The sequence below is a fragment of the Thamnophis sirtalis genome, unplaced genomic scaffold (assembly GCF_051295495.1).
Source record: "Thamnophis sirtalis isolate CommonGarterSnake01/CBP01778 unplaced genomic scaffold, rThaSir2_p1.2 scaffold_2, whole genome shotgun sequence".
Taxonomy (NCBI): domain Eukaryota; kingdom Metazoa; phylum Chordata; class Lepidosauria; order Squamata; family Natricidae; genus Thamnophis; species Thamnophis sirtalis.
The window spans coordinates 2,529,597-2,548,978 of NW_028261382.1; the positions used below are offsets into that span (position 1 = coordinate 2,529,597).

Here is a 19,382-nt window from a genome sequence, read left to right on the forward strand (position 1 = left end):
TTCCTTCCCTACAGCTTGCCTTCAGAAGCTGTGAGAGTTTCATCCTGGAAGCTTTCAAGGAGAGACTGGACTGCCCTCTGTCAGAAATGGAGTAGGGTCTCCTGCTTGGGCCGGGGGGGGCTGGACTAGATGACCTACAAGGTCCCTTCCAACTGTTCTTTCTTTCTTTCTTTTCTTTTCTTCCTTCCTTCCTTTTTCGTTTTCCTTCCTTCCTTCCTACAGCTTGCCTTCAGAAGGTGTGAGAGTTTCATCCCTGGAAGCTTTCAAGGAGAGACTTCCCTCTGTCATAAATGGAGTAGGGTCTCCTGCTTGGGTGGGGTGGGGGGCTGGACTAGAAGAACCTACAAGGTCCCTTCCAACTCTTGTTAATCTGTATTGAACCCCTTTGATATCTGGGCCCCCATTCTCTGCAGACTGTACGAGACAGCCGGAGTCCCATAAATGGACTTTGGGAGTATTAAATGCACCTTTGGAGGGGAAAGATCAACCCCGTCGTCCCCCCAACCCAGTTCCTTCCAAGGGGCCAGCAAAGGCTCCTGCCCAGCCCTGGTTCACCTTGAAGCAGTTCTCGTCCTGCATCAGCTGCTCGGCTTTGCGCTGGTAGGCGGTTTCCACCAGGGAGCGAGAGGGCTGTGAGGTCAGCAGCCCTCCCGTGGCACCGTTGTGGCTCTCGGACAGGTAGAGCTCGGTTACCTGCACGCAGATTTCGTCACTCACTATGTGCTGGAGCTGAAAAAAACGTTTTTTAAGAAGAAAGAGAGAGAGAGAGAGAGAGAAAGATGATTAAGATCGACTTTTTTTGAAGCTCCGGCACCAGGTGCAGGCTCTCTTCCGCCGTACGGTGCATATGCTACGCCCGAGGCCTGCCCATGCCAGCAGGCAACATGTCTAGGCAGAAATAGCTCTCTCTGCTGAACTTCTAACCTCCGTTCTCTCTGCCCCGGGGACAAACAGGGCATGGAGTGGAGCAGATGCTTCCTCCAGCCACCGACGCGGCTTTGTTCCTGCCCCGCCAGGCTGGATCCAGAAGCCGGCCGTGAAAGCAACCAGGTGGGGAGGGGGAGGAGCCCAGAAGTGGCTGCAACGGGCATGTTGTGGGGTTGGGGAGGGTGAAGGAGAGTTTCTGCCTTAAAGGTCCCGGTAGCCCTCCTGACTTCAGGCTGTGGCCACCTCTGTCTCTGTTGTTGTCTTGTAGAGGCAAGAAGGAGCCCCCTTGGGTTTCTTCCCAATCTCTCTTTCAACCACCCTATATACACATCTCCACACACCCTCCCCATTCTTTCCTTCTTTCCCTCCTCCCTCTTTCCCACTCTCCCCTCCATCCTTCTCTCTCTCTCCACTTTCCTTCTTTTCCTTTCCTCTCCATCCCTCTCTTCCTCCCCCTGTGTCTCTCTCCCCCTCTCTTTCCTTCTTTTCCTTTCCCTCCTCCCTTTCCCCCCATCTCCCCCTCCATCCTTCCTCTCTCCCTTTCCCACTCTCCCCACTTTCCTTTTCCTTTCCTCTCCATCCCTCTCTCTTCCTCTCTCCCTGCGTCTCTCCCTCTTTCCTTCTTTTCCTTTCCCTCCTCCCTTTCCCCCCATCTCCCCCTCCATCCTTCCTCTCCCTTTCCCACTCTCCCCACTTTCCTTCTTTCCTTTCCTCTCCATCCCTCTCTCTTCCTCCCGCCTGCGTCTCTCTCCCCCCTTTCCTTCTTTTCCTTTCCCTCCTCCCTTTCCCCCATCTCCTCCATCCTTCCTCTCTCCCTTTCCCACTCTCCTTCCTTTTCCTTTCCTCTCCATCCCTCTCTTCCTCTCTCCCTGCGTCTCTCTCCCCTCTTTCCTTCTTTTCCCTTCCCTCCTCTTCCTTTCTCTCCTCCCTTTCCCCCATCTCCCCCTCCATCCTTCCTCTCTCTTTCCCTCTCTCCCCACTTTCCTTCTTTTCCTTTCCTCTCCATCCCTCTCTTCCTCTCCCCCTGCGTCTCCCTCCCCTCTCTTTCCCTTTTTCTCCTTTCCTTTCTCTCCTCCCTCTTTCCCACTCTCCCCCTCCATCCTTCCTCTCTCTCCCCACTTTCCTTCTTTTCCTTTCCCTCCTCCTCCTCTCTCCATCCCTCTCCCTTTCCCTCTTTCTTCCTCTCTCCCCCCACACTTTCCTTCTTTTCCTTTCCCTCCCCCCTTTTCCCTCCATCTCTCCCCCCCCCCAAAATCACCTGTCTGACAATGCTCTGGATGAGCTTGTCCATGGTGAAGGCGATGTAGGCGTGAATGGTGAACATGTCACGCAGGGAGTCCTCATATTGGGAGGAGTCCATGTTGCCATCCAGGAGGTTCCGCACCATGTCCAGGAAAGCCGGGTAGTAATCTTCCACCTCGATGTCCACTGAAATTGAAAGGGGGGGCGGGGGAGAGGAAAGGGGAAGGGGGGGGGAAGAGAGACAGAACAAACTCATTATAATGGCTTTGCACGGGAAGGCCAGGCCTCACCGAAAACAGAAGCAGCAGAGATGCTGGAAGGGCCCAAGGTCGTTGCCTGCGCAATTTAGCTGTTAACTGTGACCGTTGCAAAGCCTCTCCAATGTCATAATCCCTTTTGAATGGTTCACCGACAAATGCGCGCTCGACAAAACCGCGCCGCGACGAAACAAACAACATTCTGCGACGCGAAAACAACGTTATAACCCTAACCCTAAACGTTGTTTTCGCGGCCCACTATGTTGTTTTTTTCGTTGCGGTTTTTTCGCCGAGCGCATTTGTCGGGCGCGCTTTTGAATGGCATCTGTTCAGAGAACCCACGGTTTGCTCTCCAGTCTTTTGGCCAAGAACCAGAAATAAAAGCCCGTTTCTCCCCTCCCTCCCCCCCCCCAAGAAGAAAAAAAGAAAGAAAAAATCATAAATAGGAGGTGTGGCTGCCTTATTATTATTGACCCCTTTGATTATTATTTTTTACTTTCCCTGCTTCATCGGCTGTACGCTTTAGCGTTGTCATTTCATTCTGTTTTGTTTTGCAAGCACACCGAGGGGCTTCTTGGCACCAACAAATAAGTACCATATTTTTCGGAGTATAAGACGCACCTCCCCCCACCAAAGAGCATGGAAATGTTGGTGCGTCTTATACACCAAATACAGCCATTTCCGGCCTCCCAAAACCCCACCCCCAGCATCCCATTTTTGTGAAAAACGGGGGCATTTCTGCCTTCCCCCAGCCCTGCTGAAGCCTGCAGAATGCTCCCTGGGGGCGGAGGAGGACAAAAACATTTTTCCTTACTTACTTCTTCGAGATCTTGGTGCATATTATACACCGGTGTGACTTATAGTCCGAAAAATACGGTATTATTTTATAAATTATGGCCATGGGACTGTGGGACCCAGGTCCCCCCCCCCCAATCCCACGTTGCAGCCACCAGGAAGTGGGTCCTAAGTGCCTATTGAGGAGTCTGTCATAACTTCCAACTGTCATTAAGCTGGTGGCCCCCCAACTTTTGGGACACCAGGGATCGGTTCCGTGGAGGGAGGATTCCTGTGGATCGGAGGGGGACGTGGTTTCATGTGGTGCCTGAATCCCACAGATGGGGCTTCGCTTGTTTGCGCGGCCCAGTTTCTGGCCTGCCGCAGCCTCGGAGGCTGGTCAACGAACTGGGGGGTTGGGGACCCCTGTGCTAAGCGACCGGTCGTTAAGCCGAGGACTACTTTGCACTCCCCCCCCAATGCTGTCGATCTGCCCTGCCCAAGGGAGACACTCTGTGGTCGCCTGTCGGCCCCTCCAGCAGCCGAATCAGAGGAGGAAGGGGGGGGGGCGTGAGAGTCAGTGTCAGCATCAGGGCAATCTGGGAGTTTTGAGGGGGAATGGAGCTTTCAGAGAGAGAGAGTGAGGGAGAGAGAGAGGGAGGAAGAGAGGTGGGGGAGGGAGGGAGGGGGAGGGAGAGAGAGGGGGGGAGGGAGGGAGGGGGAGGGAGAGAGAGAGAGGCGGAGCATCGCTGGCCGGCCCTCAGCCCTCAGATGGAGAGTCAACAGCCCCCAGGTCTGGAGGTGGCTAATGAGGAAATGGAGAGTCCAACTGGGTCCGGTGCCTGACGCACAGATGCCCAGACGGAAGAGGAGAGGAGAGCAGTGGAAATCTATTGGCCGGTCCTTGGGACAGAAGAGTCATTGCTGCTAGCGAAGCCCCACCCTCGCTCTAGGGATAAAAGGCAGGAGGCGGAGATGAGCAGATGTGGCAGACAACTACTCATCTCCCTGCCGGACGGCCTTGTTAGCCTGCGGTGAGAGAGAAACGTTTTGCCGGGGCTCCTAACGAAGGAATCTTTTGAGTTGACCCCAAGAGGGCTTGCCGTGTTTGGGGAGGTGGGTCAGAAGACACTCACTGGGGTCTTTCAAGCGCAGCTGGATGGCTGGACTGTCGCTCTTCTCTCGCTTCACCCCCAGCACTTCCCGTTCCCACTCCCGTTCCCGGCTGTCCTCCTCGATCTGCCGCTCGGCCTGGCTGTATATCCGCAGCAGCCGCAGGCAAAGGATCTGGTGGAGCCGCAGGAAGATGTACCAGTTGTTGTTGACGTGGAAGAGGTTGTAGGCCTCGTCCAGGCTGCGCAGCTTCTGAGCCACCGTGCCGCTGAAAAGCAGCTTGGCTTTGGGGGAGCTGCCCCCCACCCCGTTGTGCTTCTTCACCGCCCCGGAGCTTTCGTCCACGTCCATCTCCTCCTCCTCTTCCTCCTCCAGGTCGGAGAGCTCCCCTCGCTGGGCGAAGAGGAGGTCCGGGATGAAGTGGTACATGATCTGCTTGATTTTGTACTTGTCCTCTTTCTGGATGCCCGTCTGGCGCTTCACGTGGTGGATGATCAGGGAGGCGGCGTCCTCCAGAATCTGCTTGTCCTCGTAGGCCAGGGAGAGGTGAGGGCCGCTGCTGTCGTCCGAGGTCTGTTCTTGCCTCTGAAAAACCAGGAAATGAAGAGTCTGAAATAGTCCTCGAGGCAGTCGGTCTGTTCCTCTTCCCCCCTATTTATCTCTCTTTCCCTCTTCATTACACTATTTATTTACCTCTCTCTCTCTCTCTTTCCCCTCTGTCTATTTATATATAGTATCTCTCTTCATCCTGTCTCCCATCTCTTTCCCTGTATTTCTTTCTCTCTCTCTTCCCCCTCTCTATTTATCTCTCTTTCCCTCTGCATCACACTATTTATTTATCTCTCTCTCTCTCTCTTTCCCCTCTGTCTATTTATATATAGTATCTCTCTTCATCCAGTCTATTCATCTCTTTCCCTGTATTTCTTTCTCTCTCCCTCTCTTCCCCCTCTCTATTTATCTCTTTCCCTCTTCATCACTCTACCTACCTACCTACCTACCCACCCACCCACCCACCCACCTACCTAATCATCTATCTTTCCCCTCTATTTATATATAGTATCTCTCTTCATCCTGTCTATTCATCTCTCTTTTCCTGTATTTCTTTCTGTCTTTCTCTCTCCCTCTTTTCCCGCTCTTTATTTATATCTCTCTTTCCCCTATTTCCCTTTCGTTCTTTCTCTTTCTGTCTCTGTCTTTCTCTCTCTCCCCCGCTCTGTCTTTGTCCATTTATATACAGTATCTCTATTTCTTTCCCTCTCTCTCTCTCCCCCCTGTCTATTTCTCTCTCTCTTTCTCCCTCTCTTCCCCACTTTTGGTTTTTGTCTATTTATATATCTCTCTTCGTGTTTATTTCTTTCTTTCTCTATCTCTCTCCCTCTCTTCCCTTCTCTTTATCTCTCTTTTTCCTGTCTTTGTCTATTTATATACAGTATCACTCTCTTCCCTCATCTATTTATGTCTTCCCATCTTTCTCTCTTTGTCTTTCTTCCTCTCTTCCCCCTCTTTGTCTGACTGTCTCTCTATCGCTCTGACTTTCTCCCTTTCTCCCTCTGTCCATCCATCCATCCATCTATATCTTGCCCCATCTCTTTCTCTCTCTCTCTCCCCCTCTTCCCCTTTCTCTGTCATTGTATATTTATATCTCTCTTCCCCCTCCCTCCCCAATCTGTCTATTTATCCTTCTCTCTTTCTCCAGCTACAAATTGCTGAAGGACAACTTCTTTCTACAAAAGGTTCTCAATTGCCCCCAAGTCGAAGGACAAGCATCCTACAGCTCTTTGATGTTCTTCAACCTTCTTAAAACCCCGTTATCGGAAAGTTACCGCGGAAGGGAACGTTTGGTGGACTTTTCCAACGTACCTCATCGTAGATGGTCTCAATCTCGCTGAGCAGGCTCTTGGACCGCAAGACTTTTGTGTCGTTCTGCTTAAAGTTGATGCCTTGATGGTCCAGGGATTTCAAATAGTATTTCTCGTTCTGTTCCCGCCACACTTTGTTGAATCCCCTCTGGGCTTCCCGCCATTCCTCTTCTTTCATTTTCAACCTAGGCCGGAAGAAGAAGAAGAGGGCAAGGGGGAGAGAGACCTCTAGGTTTAGGACATTTGGTACAGTGGTGGGATTCAAAAATTTTTACTGCCAGTTCTGTGGCCGTGCCTTGGTGGGAGTGGCAGGGGAGGGATACTGTAAAATCCCCATTCCCTCCCCACTCCAGGGGAAGGATACTGTAAAATCTCCATTCCCTCTTCACTCCAGGGGAAGGACAATGCAAAATCTCCATTCCCTCCCCACTCCAGGGGAAGGACAATGCAAAATCTCCATTCCCTCTTCACTCCAGGGGAAGGATACTGCAAAATCTCCATTCCCTCCCCACTCCAGGGAAAGGACAATGCAAAATCTCCATTCCCTCTTCACTCCAGGGGAAGGATACTGCAAAATCTCCATTCCCTCCACACTCCAGGGGAAGGATACTGCAAAATCTCCATTCCCTCCCCACTCCAGGGGAAGGATACTGTAAAATCCCCATTCCCTCCCCACTCCAGGGGAAGGATACTGCAAAATCTCCATTCCCTCCCCTCTCCAGGGGAAAGATACTGCCAAATCTCCATTCCCTCCCCACTCCAGGGGGAAGGATACTGCAATATCCCCATTCCCTCCCCACTCTGAGGCCAGCCAGAGGTGGTATTTGCCGGTTCTCTGAACTACTCAAAGTTTCCACTGCCGGTTCTCCAGAACCTAAGCCCCCTGTGGGCTGTATCTGGCCCGTGGGCCTTGAGCTTGACACCCCTGCCCCGGACCTCAGGATACCTCAAAGCTTGCCTAGCGTTTGTCTTTCAACACTGCAAACTTTCAACGTAATTTTGTTTGCGTTCCATTCGGACGCTCCTCCCCGTTTCCCCGCAATGACCGGGGGTTACCTTTTCAGCACAATGGGGACAGCCACGGCGGGATTCTTCCGAAGGCCGTCGATGATGTCGGCCGCTTTGTCTGCGTATATCCTCTGCAGGGCTTTGCGGTGGATGACTTCGGAGGAGCCCCCCAAGGTGTTGTCGAGGCGGAATTTGGCTTGCTCTTCGGCCGATAAGCGGGAGAGCTTCTTTTGTATCGTTTCCAAGACGCGGATGGTGGCCAGGTTAGTCTCCAGGACCACGTCCAGCTGGGAAAGGAGGAGGAACGTCAGCTTCGCTAAGGAAGGGAGCTCGTAATGCAAAGTGGACGTTGGAATTGGGACCCCGGGGTGATTTTGTTTTCCCACGAAGCAACTGGACTCTCTGGTTTTTCTTTTGAAGACGTTTCGCTTCTCATCCGAGAAGCTTCTTCGGCTCTGACTGGATGGAGGAGAATGGAAGGATTTATATCCCTTGCAGACAGCTGGTCATTTGCATCCCTTTTAGAGTGTCCTTGAGGTCATTCCCCACCATCCAGTCAGAGCTGAAGAAGCCTCCCGGGTGAGAAGCGAAACGTCTTCAAAGAAAAAACAGTTGCCTCTTGGGGGGGAAAAAAAGGACCTTTGGGACAACTATAATCTGGAGGACGGAGAATCTCTACAGACTTTTAGCTACACAATTTGGGACGAACTCCCTCTGAATGGTGTGGGAGCAGGAATGGGTTTCCAGAGAGGGAAATAAAAATTGCAGACTACAGAAACCATTTGCACCACTCAGGATGACCCTGAGAACATGGATAAAACCTCCAGGTGGCCTCAACGACCCTCTAAAAGGATGCAAATGACCAGCTGTCTGCAAGGAGTATCAATCCTTCCCTTTCCCGACATCCAGTCAGAGCTGAAGAAGCTTCTTGGAAGAGCAGCAAAATATTTTCCAAAGAAAAAACAAGAACGTCAAGTTGCCTCTTGAAAAAAGCGTTTTTGGGACAACCAGGGCCTGGAGGATTATCTGACCTACCTCAAACCGTTCATCCTCACATCGGTAGATGTGCTCTTCATACTGAGTCTTCTTCGAGCTCACAAACGTAGAATCTTCGGACCAGGAGGGGAAGGAGACCCAGGTGTCATTCAAAACCTGAGCAGTGGGGAAAAAGAGAGAGAGACAGAGAGAGAGACAGAGAGAGAGAGACAGAGAGAGAGAGAGAGAGAGAGGAGGGAGGGGGGAGAAAGAGAGAGAGAGGGAGGAAGAAAGGAAAGAAAGAAGGATGGAAAGATGAAAGAAAGGGAAGGGGGAGGGAGGGAGAGGGATATATATAGATATATATAGATATATATATATATATAGAGAGAGAGAGAGAGAAAGATATATATATATATATATATAGAGAGAGAGAGAGAGAGGGAGGGAGGGAGGAGGGGGGAGAAAGAGAGAGAGAGGGAGGAAGAAAGGAAAGAAAGAAAGAGAAGGACAGAAAGATGAAAGAAAGGGAAGGGGGAGGGAGGGAGAGGGAGATAGATATAGATAGATATAGAGATAGATAGATAGATATAGATATAGATATAGATATAGAGATATAGAGATAGATAGATAGATAGATAGATAGATAGATAGATAGATAGATAGATAGATAGATAGATAGATAGATAGATGATAGATTGTTACTGCCAGTAAGATAAAACATTATTCTAGCAGCTACACTAGCTGACATTGCTAGTCAGGTCACCATCAAGGAATATGATAGTTTGTCACAAGAGAATGGTCAGCTGTACAAGGGCGCCCCTTTGTGGGTGGAAAAAGGACTCCCGCTGAGATACTACAGGAATACTATGAACCTCTGTCTCTTTGAATGTACACTACTCGGCGTACATTAAAATGAAACAGTTTACGAAATGCACCCTATAATGGGTTAGGCTTTAAAAATTGTGTTTTTAAGCCCAACCTAATAATGCACCTAATAAATATTTTATGTTATGGGTATCTTCCCCGCTGAAGGAACTTCACATGCAACGAGAAATTCAATTTGTCTAATTCTCTTGGTATTCCTTCTGCTCTTCTTCACGTCCTTCCTGGGCACGTTTCAGAGCATTTCTTGAAACTAGAAGTTTCAGACCGTTGGCTCTTCCTGTCACCAATTCCAACTCGGTGTAGTAATGGACCTCACGGGACATATGAAAAAGGCTGATTGGTAATATCCTTACAGGCAGTCCTCGGAGTTGAACGAAGGGACCTTGGGGTTCCAGCCCCCGAAGTGTCCTGCGATCACATGAACACAATTCCTGACATTCCCTGCCGGCTTCCTACAAAGTCAGTGGGGAAGACGGCGGGAAATCAGAAGTGGCAGTCAGGTGAGGTCCTTGCCGAACTACGCAACGTAACCTCTGGGCTAAGCCGCATCGTCCAATGACGTTGCGCTCTCTCTCTTGCTTCGTTTCAGCAGTTCCAGTCCCCAACTGCTGTCATAAGCCAAGGATTACCTATACAGGTAGCCCTCAACTTACGACGGTTCATTTAGTGACTGTTCAGTTACAACGGCGTTGAAAAAAATGGACTTAGGACCATTTTTCACACTTATGGCCGCTGCAGCAGCCACTATGGACGCTTCTATGACGGTGGCAGTGCCCTAGGGTCACATGACCCTCTTTTGCGACCTTCTGACAAGGGAAGTCAGATTCATTTGACGACTGGGTTATTGATTTCACAAGCTTAGCGATTCGTATAAAGGGATTCGAAAAGTCGTAAAGTGGAGCAAAACTCACTCAACAAATGTCACCCTTAGCAACATACATTTTGGGCTCGATTGTGGTCGTAAGTCGAGGACTGCCTGTAATTATTGGGGGTGGGGGGGGGAGGAACGGGAATCCCTGGAGACCCCACCAGTCTTGCTGGTTTTCAGCAATATTTAAACCCTCAAAGGGGGGAAAAGATGGCCAGCTTAACATGAGTCGTGGTGGCCCAGTGGTTAGAGTGCAGAACCGCAGGCTCCTTCTGCTGACTGCAATTTGGCAATTCGAATCTCACCAGTCTCAAAGTTGACTCAACCTTCCAAGGTTGGTAAAATGAGGACCCAGAATTATTGGGGGCAAGAGGCTGACTGTGTAAACCACTTAAGAGAGGGCTGGGAAGCACTACAAAGCGGCATATAAGTGTTAACGGGCTCTTGCTATTACCTCCTTGCACAACGGCGTTCGCCCCGTGCATTTGGGCTGCTGGTAGCTTTTGGGCAAGGCTCGGTAGCTGGAGCCCAGCCGTTTGCAGGAAGCGTAGTCTATCTCCATCGCTATCCCCTCGGTCGCTCGCTCCTTCGGAAAGCTTTCCAGGTGAGAGGATTCTTTGTAACCCAGGAAGTTTTTAAACCAAGTGAACAACTCCGGAAATTTTCTGAAAAGGACGAAACCAAAAAAAAAAAAACAACCAATGAAAACCGAACGCACTAGGTTAGCGCCGCTGCTGTGGCAAAGAGATTTTTTTTTTACACTTCTTAGTAAGGTTTAAAGTTTGCATAAGCTTCTGATCATCTTATAGGGCCGGGATTGTAATGTTCCCGTGGTTCGTCCATGAGGCCAATGTGGAGAAAAGACAGGACACGATCTTTCTCGGGATGGAGCGACTCAGATTGGGGGTCTGAGAGCCCCTTTTATTGAGATAGGACAAAGGCAGGAGGAGCAATAGCATGTGCTTAAAAACAGCCTGTAAAAGTACAATTTCTAATCTACTGCTCAGGGAAGTTCTGTCTATATATGGTCAAATCCTGGGCGTCATTGGTAGGGCACATCTCAGGATGTTATGTTATGAACTATCAGGATGTTATGGGGTTTTAGGAGTTTGTTTTCTCCTGTGTGGTTCAGCGTGGCTCTGCATGCCCTGTTATGAACTGGGCCATGGGTGACCCACACCTACACAAGGAACTATATTACAACACGGGATGGGGAACCTGTGGCATGCAGAGCCATTTGTGAGTTCAGCCTTTTTTAAAGGCATTTTTCGCTCTCTGCAGGCTCCAGAGGCATCATAGGAGTGACTTCCGGTTTGCTCCTAGGGTCATTTTTTGCCCTTCGGAGGCTTCAGACACCCCTCCTGAAGGTCCCTGGAGTCTCCGGGGGGCAGGAGAGGCTGTTTTCGCTCTCCCCAGCCTCCTATAAAGCCTCTGGAGCCTGGGGCGGGTGAAAAAAGCATGCAAAAAATGGGGGGGTCGCGCCTCTCATGCGTGCATGTGCATTGGGGGGGTGTCGCGCACTGCATTATGGGTGCAGCATGCCCGCAAACGACCCCCCTGCACTCCTCCCTTATGGCACACAAGCCAAAAAAGATTCGCCATCGCTGTTAATAGGGGGAAAGGTGCAACCGCTGCTTTTTAAAAAGCTTCCTCCTGCACCTTCTGCGGTGAAATTCGCTAGGCTGGCACCACAGGGCGATTAGAGTTTAGAGTTTTTTTAGAGTTTTATTGAACACTTATAGGCCGCCCTTTTCCCTGAGGGGACTCAGGTTGGCTTACAATAATGAGGGAGGGGAGTGCAAGACAAGACATAAAAGAAAATGTGAATAAAAAAATAATTAACCAATAAAAGCACAACATTCACTCAGCATTCGGGCGGGGTGAGAGTAAAGTCCTATCCCCAGGCCTGACGGGATAGCCAGATCTTGAGGGCCGTGCGGAAGGCCTGGACGGTGGTGAGGGTGCGGATCTCCACGGGGAGATTGTTCCATAGCGTCGGAGCTGCAACTGAGAAGGCTCTCCTCCGCGTAGTCGCCAGTCGGCACTGACTGGCGGATGGAATTCGGAGGAGGCCTACCCTGTGCGATCTGATGGGACGCAGGGAGGTAATTGGCATTAAACTTTTGCCAATAATTGAGGCAGGAGTATCTCCATTCCTTGAACTCTTGAGTTTGTTGGGAGACGGAAAAGGTACGATGCTCTCTGCCTGTTAATTTTACATATTATTTGATTTGTTAAATTTACCCCCTGCCCGTTCACGATGCAAACAACTTCAGGTGGCTTGTTTTCAATTCTTCAGTGTTTGTTGTCTGTCCCACAAAGGAGGACATTAAAGACTCAGTTGCTTACCCCAGAAAGGGAGAAACCAGCTGGACCAGCTCAGCTCGGGATATGACCTCCTGGTTGAAAATGACGAGGCACCGGAGGAAATTCTCGTAGGCCTCCGTGCTGCGCAGTGCTTTGCGGACCTGGAAGGTGGAGTGAGAAGAGGAAGAAAGAAGGATGAGAAAGTTGGGAAAGAGAAGAGGAGGCTCTCCTGCAAAGCAACAACTTAATCCTCCCCCCATTGGCCCAATTGTAAGCTCATCAACCGATAGCCACGACGTAGGTGGAGCTGGGGAATGGATGCGTTTATCCCAGGGGGAGCTGTAGGGTGAGGAGGAATCCACCAGCGCCCAACTATGATTCCTTGTAGACACAAGATGATTCCCCTACATGCAGTATCCTTGAACAGCTGAAGAATGTCATAAATTATGAACTCAAATTCTCTCTCGTGAACAATCCTCAATTTACAACAACCGAGGGAAGAATTTCCTTTGCTACACAAGTGGTTTAAGTAAGGGAGGCCCAATGTTATGACCTCTTTCGCCATGAGCGTTAAGCGAAATCCCTGCAGTTGTTTTAAGAGAACCACACGGTCCTTAAGCAAATCCGCATTTCCCCCAGTAACTTTGCTCATTGGAAGCCAGCTGGGAAGGTGGCAGAGTGTGACCCCGGGGAGAATGCAAACCATGGTGAAGGGCACGCCAAGTTGCCAAATTTCGATCCTGGGATCGCGGGGATGCGGCAACCGCGGCAGGAGCAAGGTCTGGTTGTTAAATCTCCTTTCCCAAACCTCTTGCAACTTGGAACAAGTTGTAAACCGAGGGCTGCCCGCGTGGCGCTGCTATTCCCCCATTAGCGCAGAATAATGCTGGGGGGGTTAAACGGGCACCGTTTTATCGGCTCTCCTACCTTGTCAAAGAACAGAGACTCTGTGCCGTGTTTGCCAGCTTCTGCAAAGGATGGGTCCTTCAAATTAAGGAGCTTTGGCTTCTTCTGTAGAGAGGAAGAGCACAGAAACACACAACACACACAAAGGAATAAATAAGGGATTATCTACCACAGCACATTTTAAATTCGCGAACTGCCGCGTAGTTAAAAGAATAGGAGAGGAACAATGGCACAGTATTGATACTAGCTGGTAGGACAAGCATTTGTCCATTAATTCAGGGGTCTCCAACGGTGGCAACTTTAAGACTTGTGGACTTCAACTCCCAGAATGCTGGCTGTGGAATTCTGGGAGTTGGAAACCCACAAGCCGTCACGGGTGGAGACCCCTGAATTAAGGGCCTCAGAAGCAGACACAACGTAAGAACAACAGGGGTTACAGTTCCCTGCACTCCTTCCTTAGGAAATATGGAATAATAAAGTAACCCATTCAAAATTAGATTAATCCTCCAGGCAGCCTGAGCGCGGAACTAATAAGAAACTGTTGTTGTACACCATTTATTTTGCATCACATTACCATTCCAATTTCAGCCCCATTCAGCCGAGGTGGCGCAGTGGTTAAATGCAGCACTGCAGGCTACTTCAGCTGTCTGCAGTTCGGCTGTTCAAATCTCACCGGCTCAGGGTTGACTCAGCCTTCCATCCTTCCGAGGTGGGTAAAATGAGGACCCGGATTGTTGTTGGGGGCAATATGCTGACTCTGTAAACCGCTTAGAGAGGGCTGAAAGCCTTATGAAGCGGTATATAAGTCTAATTGCTATTGCTATTATTTCCTTCCCAGATTTCCATCTTAAAATTTAGATTTTTTTCCCATTTTTCACCCTTTCAGAAAAATATACCAAATTTATCATTTCATTTTCCATTCGTTATTCTAAATTCTAGAGGTAGCTTCTATCATCAAATTCAACTTTTAATATAACAAGCATGTTACTTAGCTGGTTATACACAATTAACAATGTTATTTTATTTAACTATTATATTCATAATTGTGTATAAGGGAAGAGGAAAAAGGGAGGGAAACCCGGACGATCCTTTGTTTGTAAAATAACTTAAAATTTGTAACAAAAAAAAATTATTGGACAAAAAAAAAAAGACAACTGTTGTTGTAGATTAGCAATATCTCTATTTGGCTCAGAGTTCTGCCTTTTCTTGGGGTTGGACTGAAGTATTAGAAATTCTTAACTCAGTAACATCGATAAAACGTGGAAGTGCTGTAGAAAATATTGCTTTTATGGCATTAAAGATCCCTCAGGTGTCCTTAACTAGTTCCTAAAATTAAAGCCCTATGTTATCATTGGGAGAAAGTCAAGACGTGGTGTATTGTTTTCATTTGCTAAGGGCTTATTATCTAGCAATAGCAATAGCAGTCAGACTTATATACCACTTCATAGGGCTTTCAGCCCTCTCTAAGCGGTTTACAGAGTCAGCATATCGCCCCCAACAACAATCCGGGTCCTCATTTCACCCACCTCGGAAGGATGGAAGGCTGAGTCCACCTTGAGCCGGTGAGATTTGAACAGCCGAACTGCAGAACTGCAGTCAGCTGAAGTAGCCTGCAGTGCTGCATTTAACCACTGCGCCACCTCGGCTCAGTCTAAGTCAGAGGTGTCCAAACTTGGGGACTTTAAGACTTGTGGACTTCAAATCATGCATGGCTGGCTGGGGAATTCTGGGAGTTGAAGTCCACAAGTCTTAAAGTTGCCAAGTTTGGATACCCCTGATCTGAGTACTGTGCAATTGCCACCAGCTGTGGGCCTTGAGATGAGAGGGGTAATAACGGGGGTCTTACCTTCACTGGCGGGGTGACCCCCGGAGTGGCGTGCCTCCGGATTTGACAGCCATTCTGATTGGGCCTCTGCTGCTTACTGTTAAGCTGGGGCTTCTTGATGGTGCCTCCGTGGTCGTTTCTCACCGACTCCACTTTCTCCGCCGTGGTCTTGCTCAAGAGCTGATGGGGGAAGAACCACAAACAAGCCCGTTACGGGGGCCCCGTAGGTGAGAACATGGGGAAAAAAAATGCTTCACAAGAACCAGCCAGTTAAGGGTGATGTGAGCACAGGGCCCTTGAAGATTAAAAATGAACTTTTGACCGTGGGGTCATATTCTGCCCAGGCCTTCTACGCAGAATGTCCTTGAGTTACGGCTGCAAAGGAGTTGTAACCGAAGGCCCAGGTTACTTGTGGGGCTGTCTCGCCCCGCGGGGATTGGCCTGCCCCACTCGTGCCGGCAGAGGAGGCATGCTATTGGTCCCAACACCTCGATTATTTTCGACTGGTGGGTTCTACGAGGGGGGCCTTCTTTGCTGTGGCTCCTGCCCTCTGGAATATCTTGCCTCCAGTGTGAGGTTGGCCTCAACCCTCCTATCCTTTTGTAAGGACATGGATCTTCCCGTTGGGCCAATGGGGAAGCAGCACAATGCAGGTGGGTGATTGCATAATCACAGATCCCCCCCCCTCCTCTCTCTCTCTCACACACACACACACCCAGCACGGTCTTTGATTTAAATTCATGTACGTTTTCATGTAGATACGTTTCCCCAAAAATAACACCTCCCCGGATAATAAGCCCAGACAGGCTTTTGAGTGCATGCGCTAAAATAACCCCACCCCTGAAAATAAACCCTCCCCGCTAATGTGCAGTCGGTACCTGTCATTTCCTTGGGAGGGGGGGGGGAGAACGACATGCCCCAGGCGTCCCACACCTGCCAGCCAGGCAGAACGGCCTCACGGAGGTCACTCCCACAAACCCTGGCTCCCGCGCCCCTTCTCTTAGTGGCGGTCGCGGAAATAGAGGCAGGCCCAGCGATGCGCAGGGCTGGCAAGGGTGTGCCAGAAACAGAGACAGAACCTCTGGGCTCTCTCTGGATCAGCGGGCCGAGGTTAGGGGGCCTCCCGCACCTCAAAAATAATAAGCTCTCCCCGAAAATAAGGCCAAGCGTTTCATTTCGGGAGTCAAAAGAAAATAAGACCCTGTCTTATTTTCGGGAAACACACGGCATATATTGTAGGCCTGCAAGTTGCCCAGTTACCTTTCGGTAAGATGAGCGGCTGATAAAATTTTACCAATAGAACGAGATACTTCATGGTATTGGACCTGGGTACTTGAGAGACCGCCTGCTGCCAATCACCTCCACTAGACCGATCAGATCCCACAGATTAGGCCTCCTCCAAATTCTATCCGCCAGCCAATGCCGGCTGGCGACTACCCGGAGGAGAGCCTTCTCTGTGGCTGCTCCGACCCTCTGGAATGAGCTCCCCGTGGAGATTCGAACCCTCACCACCCTCCAGGCCTTCCGCAAAGCCCTTAAAACCTGGCTGTTCCGACAGGCCTGGGGCTGAAGAACTATTGCCCCCGTCTCGAATTGGTATGACTGTTGTGTGTTTTTAAATTATGCATTGTTATGTGTCGTTTTTTAATTTTTTGTCTGTATCCCCCTTCCCTGGTTTGAGTTGTGAGCCGCCCTGAGTCCCCTTCGGGGAAAAGGGCGGCATATAAATATAACAAACAAACAAACAATACTAATAAAGGAGAATATCTGTAGTTCAGGGTTGACACGAGGGGCGCTTGGTGCTCTCTGAGCTCCCCCGTTTTCTTGCAGGCGCTTCAGGACCCAAACTAGGTAACGTCAGCGCTCACACCACCGGCCCTTGGTGATGTTACCTAGCTGGGTGACGAAACGCCTGCCAGAAAACGAGCAAGCTCAGAGAAGCACCAAGGGCTCCTAATAATAAGAATGGGATAAATAAAAACTCGCGATGGTCTAAATCGGGTTTTCTAGTGCTCCTTCTGGCTCAGTGTTTCTCAACCTTGGCAACTTCAAGATGTCCGGACTTCAACTCCCAGAATTCCCCAGCCAGCATTTGCTGGCTGGGGAATTCTGGGAGTTGAAGTCCGGACATCTTCAAGTTGCCAAGGTTGAGAAACACTGGTCTAAGTCGGGTGACCCATCTGACCCGCCCCAATTTTACTATCTTTTTTTTTTTGCAGCGGTAGCTAGGCAAACGTCCCGCCTGTTTTCAATGAACCCATGGTTCAACTTTTTGCCGAAAACCCGGAAGTAAAAGGCAAGACGGCGCGTGCGAATTCACTCACAACGGAGCTATTTGCATCTGGCAAGAACTGCCCGAATTCGGAAAGCAAATCCTCCTGGTTCTTAAAGAGGCGTGCCACTTGGGCATAGACTTCCTGCTCGGTCAACGCTGGGGTGTAGTTCCCACCGGCTTCCTTGGCATTCCGCTGCTCTTTCTGTTAGAGGAGACGGAGGAGGAGAAGGTTCAGGAAGAAGAAGAAGAAGAAGTAGGGGGGGGGAAAAAAAGATGGCAACTTTTAGCAGCTGCCCCTTGAAATTAAAAATTAAAAATAAATTGAGGACACCCAGCTGCGAGATTTCCAAAGAAGAGTAGCAAGGGATGGGCTAGAAAAAAAAAATATTGGAGGCACCAATAAAGGAGAATATTTGTAATTCAGGGTTGAAATGAGCTCTCTCACTAGCACTGATGGTGTTGCCTAGTTGGGCCACGAAACGCCTGCCGGAAAAGAAGCCAGCTCGGAGAGCACCGAGGATCCCCTCGCGCCAACCCCGAGCTAGAAATATTCTCCTTCATTGGTACCACATACGGGTGTCAAACACTTCAGGCGGCACGCAAATGGGAGACTAGCACGGATGACGTTACCTAGCTGGGTCACGAAAAGCCTGCAAGGAAGCAAGAAACCTCAGAGAGCCCCCCAAGGACGTCACAATCCTAACCCTCCTCCCTTCTAGCACTGATGATGTTGCCTAGCTGGGTCGTGAAACGTCTGCAATAAAACAAGCAAGCTCAGAGAGCCCCAAGGGACACACGTTGGAGGTGGTTGGTGCTTTCTTTTTAACTACGCGGAGGAGAGCCTTCTCAGTAGTAGCTCCGACCCTTTGGAACGATCTCCCCGTGGAGATTCGTACCCTCACCACCCTCCAGACCTTCCGCACAGCCCTCAAGACCTGGCTATCCCGTCAGGCCTGGGGCTAAAGATTTAACCCACCCCCACCCGAATGGTATGAATGTTGTGTTCTTTTTAATTACGTATTGTTCTTATGTGTCATTGTTTGTATCCCCTTCCCCATGAGTTGTAAGCCGCCCTGAGTCCCCCCAGGGAAAAGGGCGGCCTATAAATAAACTTTCAAATCAAATCAAATCAAATTTGCTGTGTTCTATTTGTTTTAACTCTTTTTAATATTTTCTTATTTCTTATTTCTGTAAGCCGCCCGGAGTCCTCTGGGATTGGGCGGCCTATGAGTTCAATAAATGGAAATGGAAATGCCCAAAGAGATCACCAAAAACCAGATCCCGGAGAGGGAACTCACCTCTCCCTACTTTCTACCTGCATCGATTTCAGTTTTTTTTTACATTCAGTGAAAAAGTTTCCCTCTTGCAGCCAAGGTAGAGAGGCAAATGCCAACGATCTAACGCCAGGAGGGATGATCCTCTGTCCCACTGCCCACCCACAAACCCCCCCCCAACAATCCTTCTTCTGCTCAGGTCCCCCCGACTCAGAACCTCCAAAGGAAGGGCTGGCTGGCAGAACTCTCACCTGATAGGTGTGGAGAATCTCCAAAAAGGCCTTATAAATGTCCGGCTGCCCTTGGAAACGGTTCTTGATCTTGTTGACGTAGTTGATGGCGTGGTTGAACTCCACGGGCTGATTGTTCTGCAGGGAGGGGGTGGTCCCCCCCAGGGAGATTGTCACGGGCGTGTGGGGCTGGACCGGCGGAGAGCGCGGGGAGGCGTAAGGGACCGGAGGAGCTTGCTGGCTGGTGGGCGTATGGGTCTGGAGCTGGGAGGGCTGGAAGAAGCAGAGCCAAAGGATTATTATTATTATTATTTATTTATTGGTTTTGTTATGCCGCCCACTCTCGGAAGACTCCGGGCGGCTTACAATAAAAAGGGGAGGGGGATATAAAAATAAAAACAACAATTTAAAATTGCAACAACATTCATAACTTAGAATGGGGCTGGATAATTCAACAGCCCCAAGCCTGCTGGAACAGCCAGGTCTTAACCGCTTTGCGGAAGGCCGGAAGGGTAGTGAGGGTCTGGATCTCAACGGGGAGATCGTTCCAGAGGGCCGGAGCAGCTACAGAGAAGGCCCTCCCCCGGGGGGGTCGCCAGCCGACATTGACCGGCAGATGGAATCCGGAGGAGGCCTAATCTGTGCGATCTAATA

General features: G+C 49.9%; 1 protein-coding gene across 3 annotated transcripts in view; it reads right to left on the reverse strand.

The window, feature by feature from the left end:
- Positions 1–19,382, reverse strand: part of SIN3A (SIN3 transcription regulator family member A) — a 38,650-nt gene that overhangs the window by 7,268 nt on the left and 12,000 nt on the right. For all 3 annotated transcript variants that reach the window (XM_087703996.1, XM_087703994.1, XM_087703995.1), the window contains exons 6-17: positions 18,750–19,001; positions 17,274–17,426; positions 14,971–15,129; positions 13,146–13,229; positions 12,261–12,379; positions 10,366–10,576; positions 8,216–8,332; positions 7,229–7,467; positions 6,174–6,357; positions 4,337–4,898; positions 2,186–2,355; positions 556–729 (exon numbers count right to left, since the gene is read on the reverse strand). In XM_087703996.1, coding sequence (XP_087560122.1) covers positions 556–729; positions 2,186–2,355; positions 4,337–4,898; positions 6,174–6,357; positions 7,229–7,467; positions 8,216–8,332; positions 10,366–10,576; positions 12,261–12,379; positions 13,146–13,229; positions 14,971–15,129; positions 17,274–17,426; positions 18,750–19,001 — 2,424 coding nt within the window. The remainder of the gene's footprint in view (positions 1–555; positions 730–2,185; positions 2,356–4,336; positions 4,899–6,173; positions 6,358–7,228; positions 7,468–8,215; positions 8,333–10,365; positions 10,577–12,260; positions 12,380–13,145; positions 13,230–14,970; positions 15,130–17,273; positions 17,427–18,749; positions 19,002–19,382) is intronic.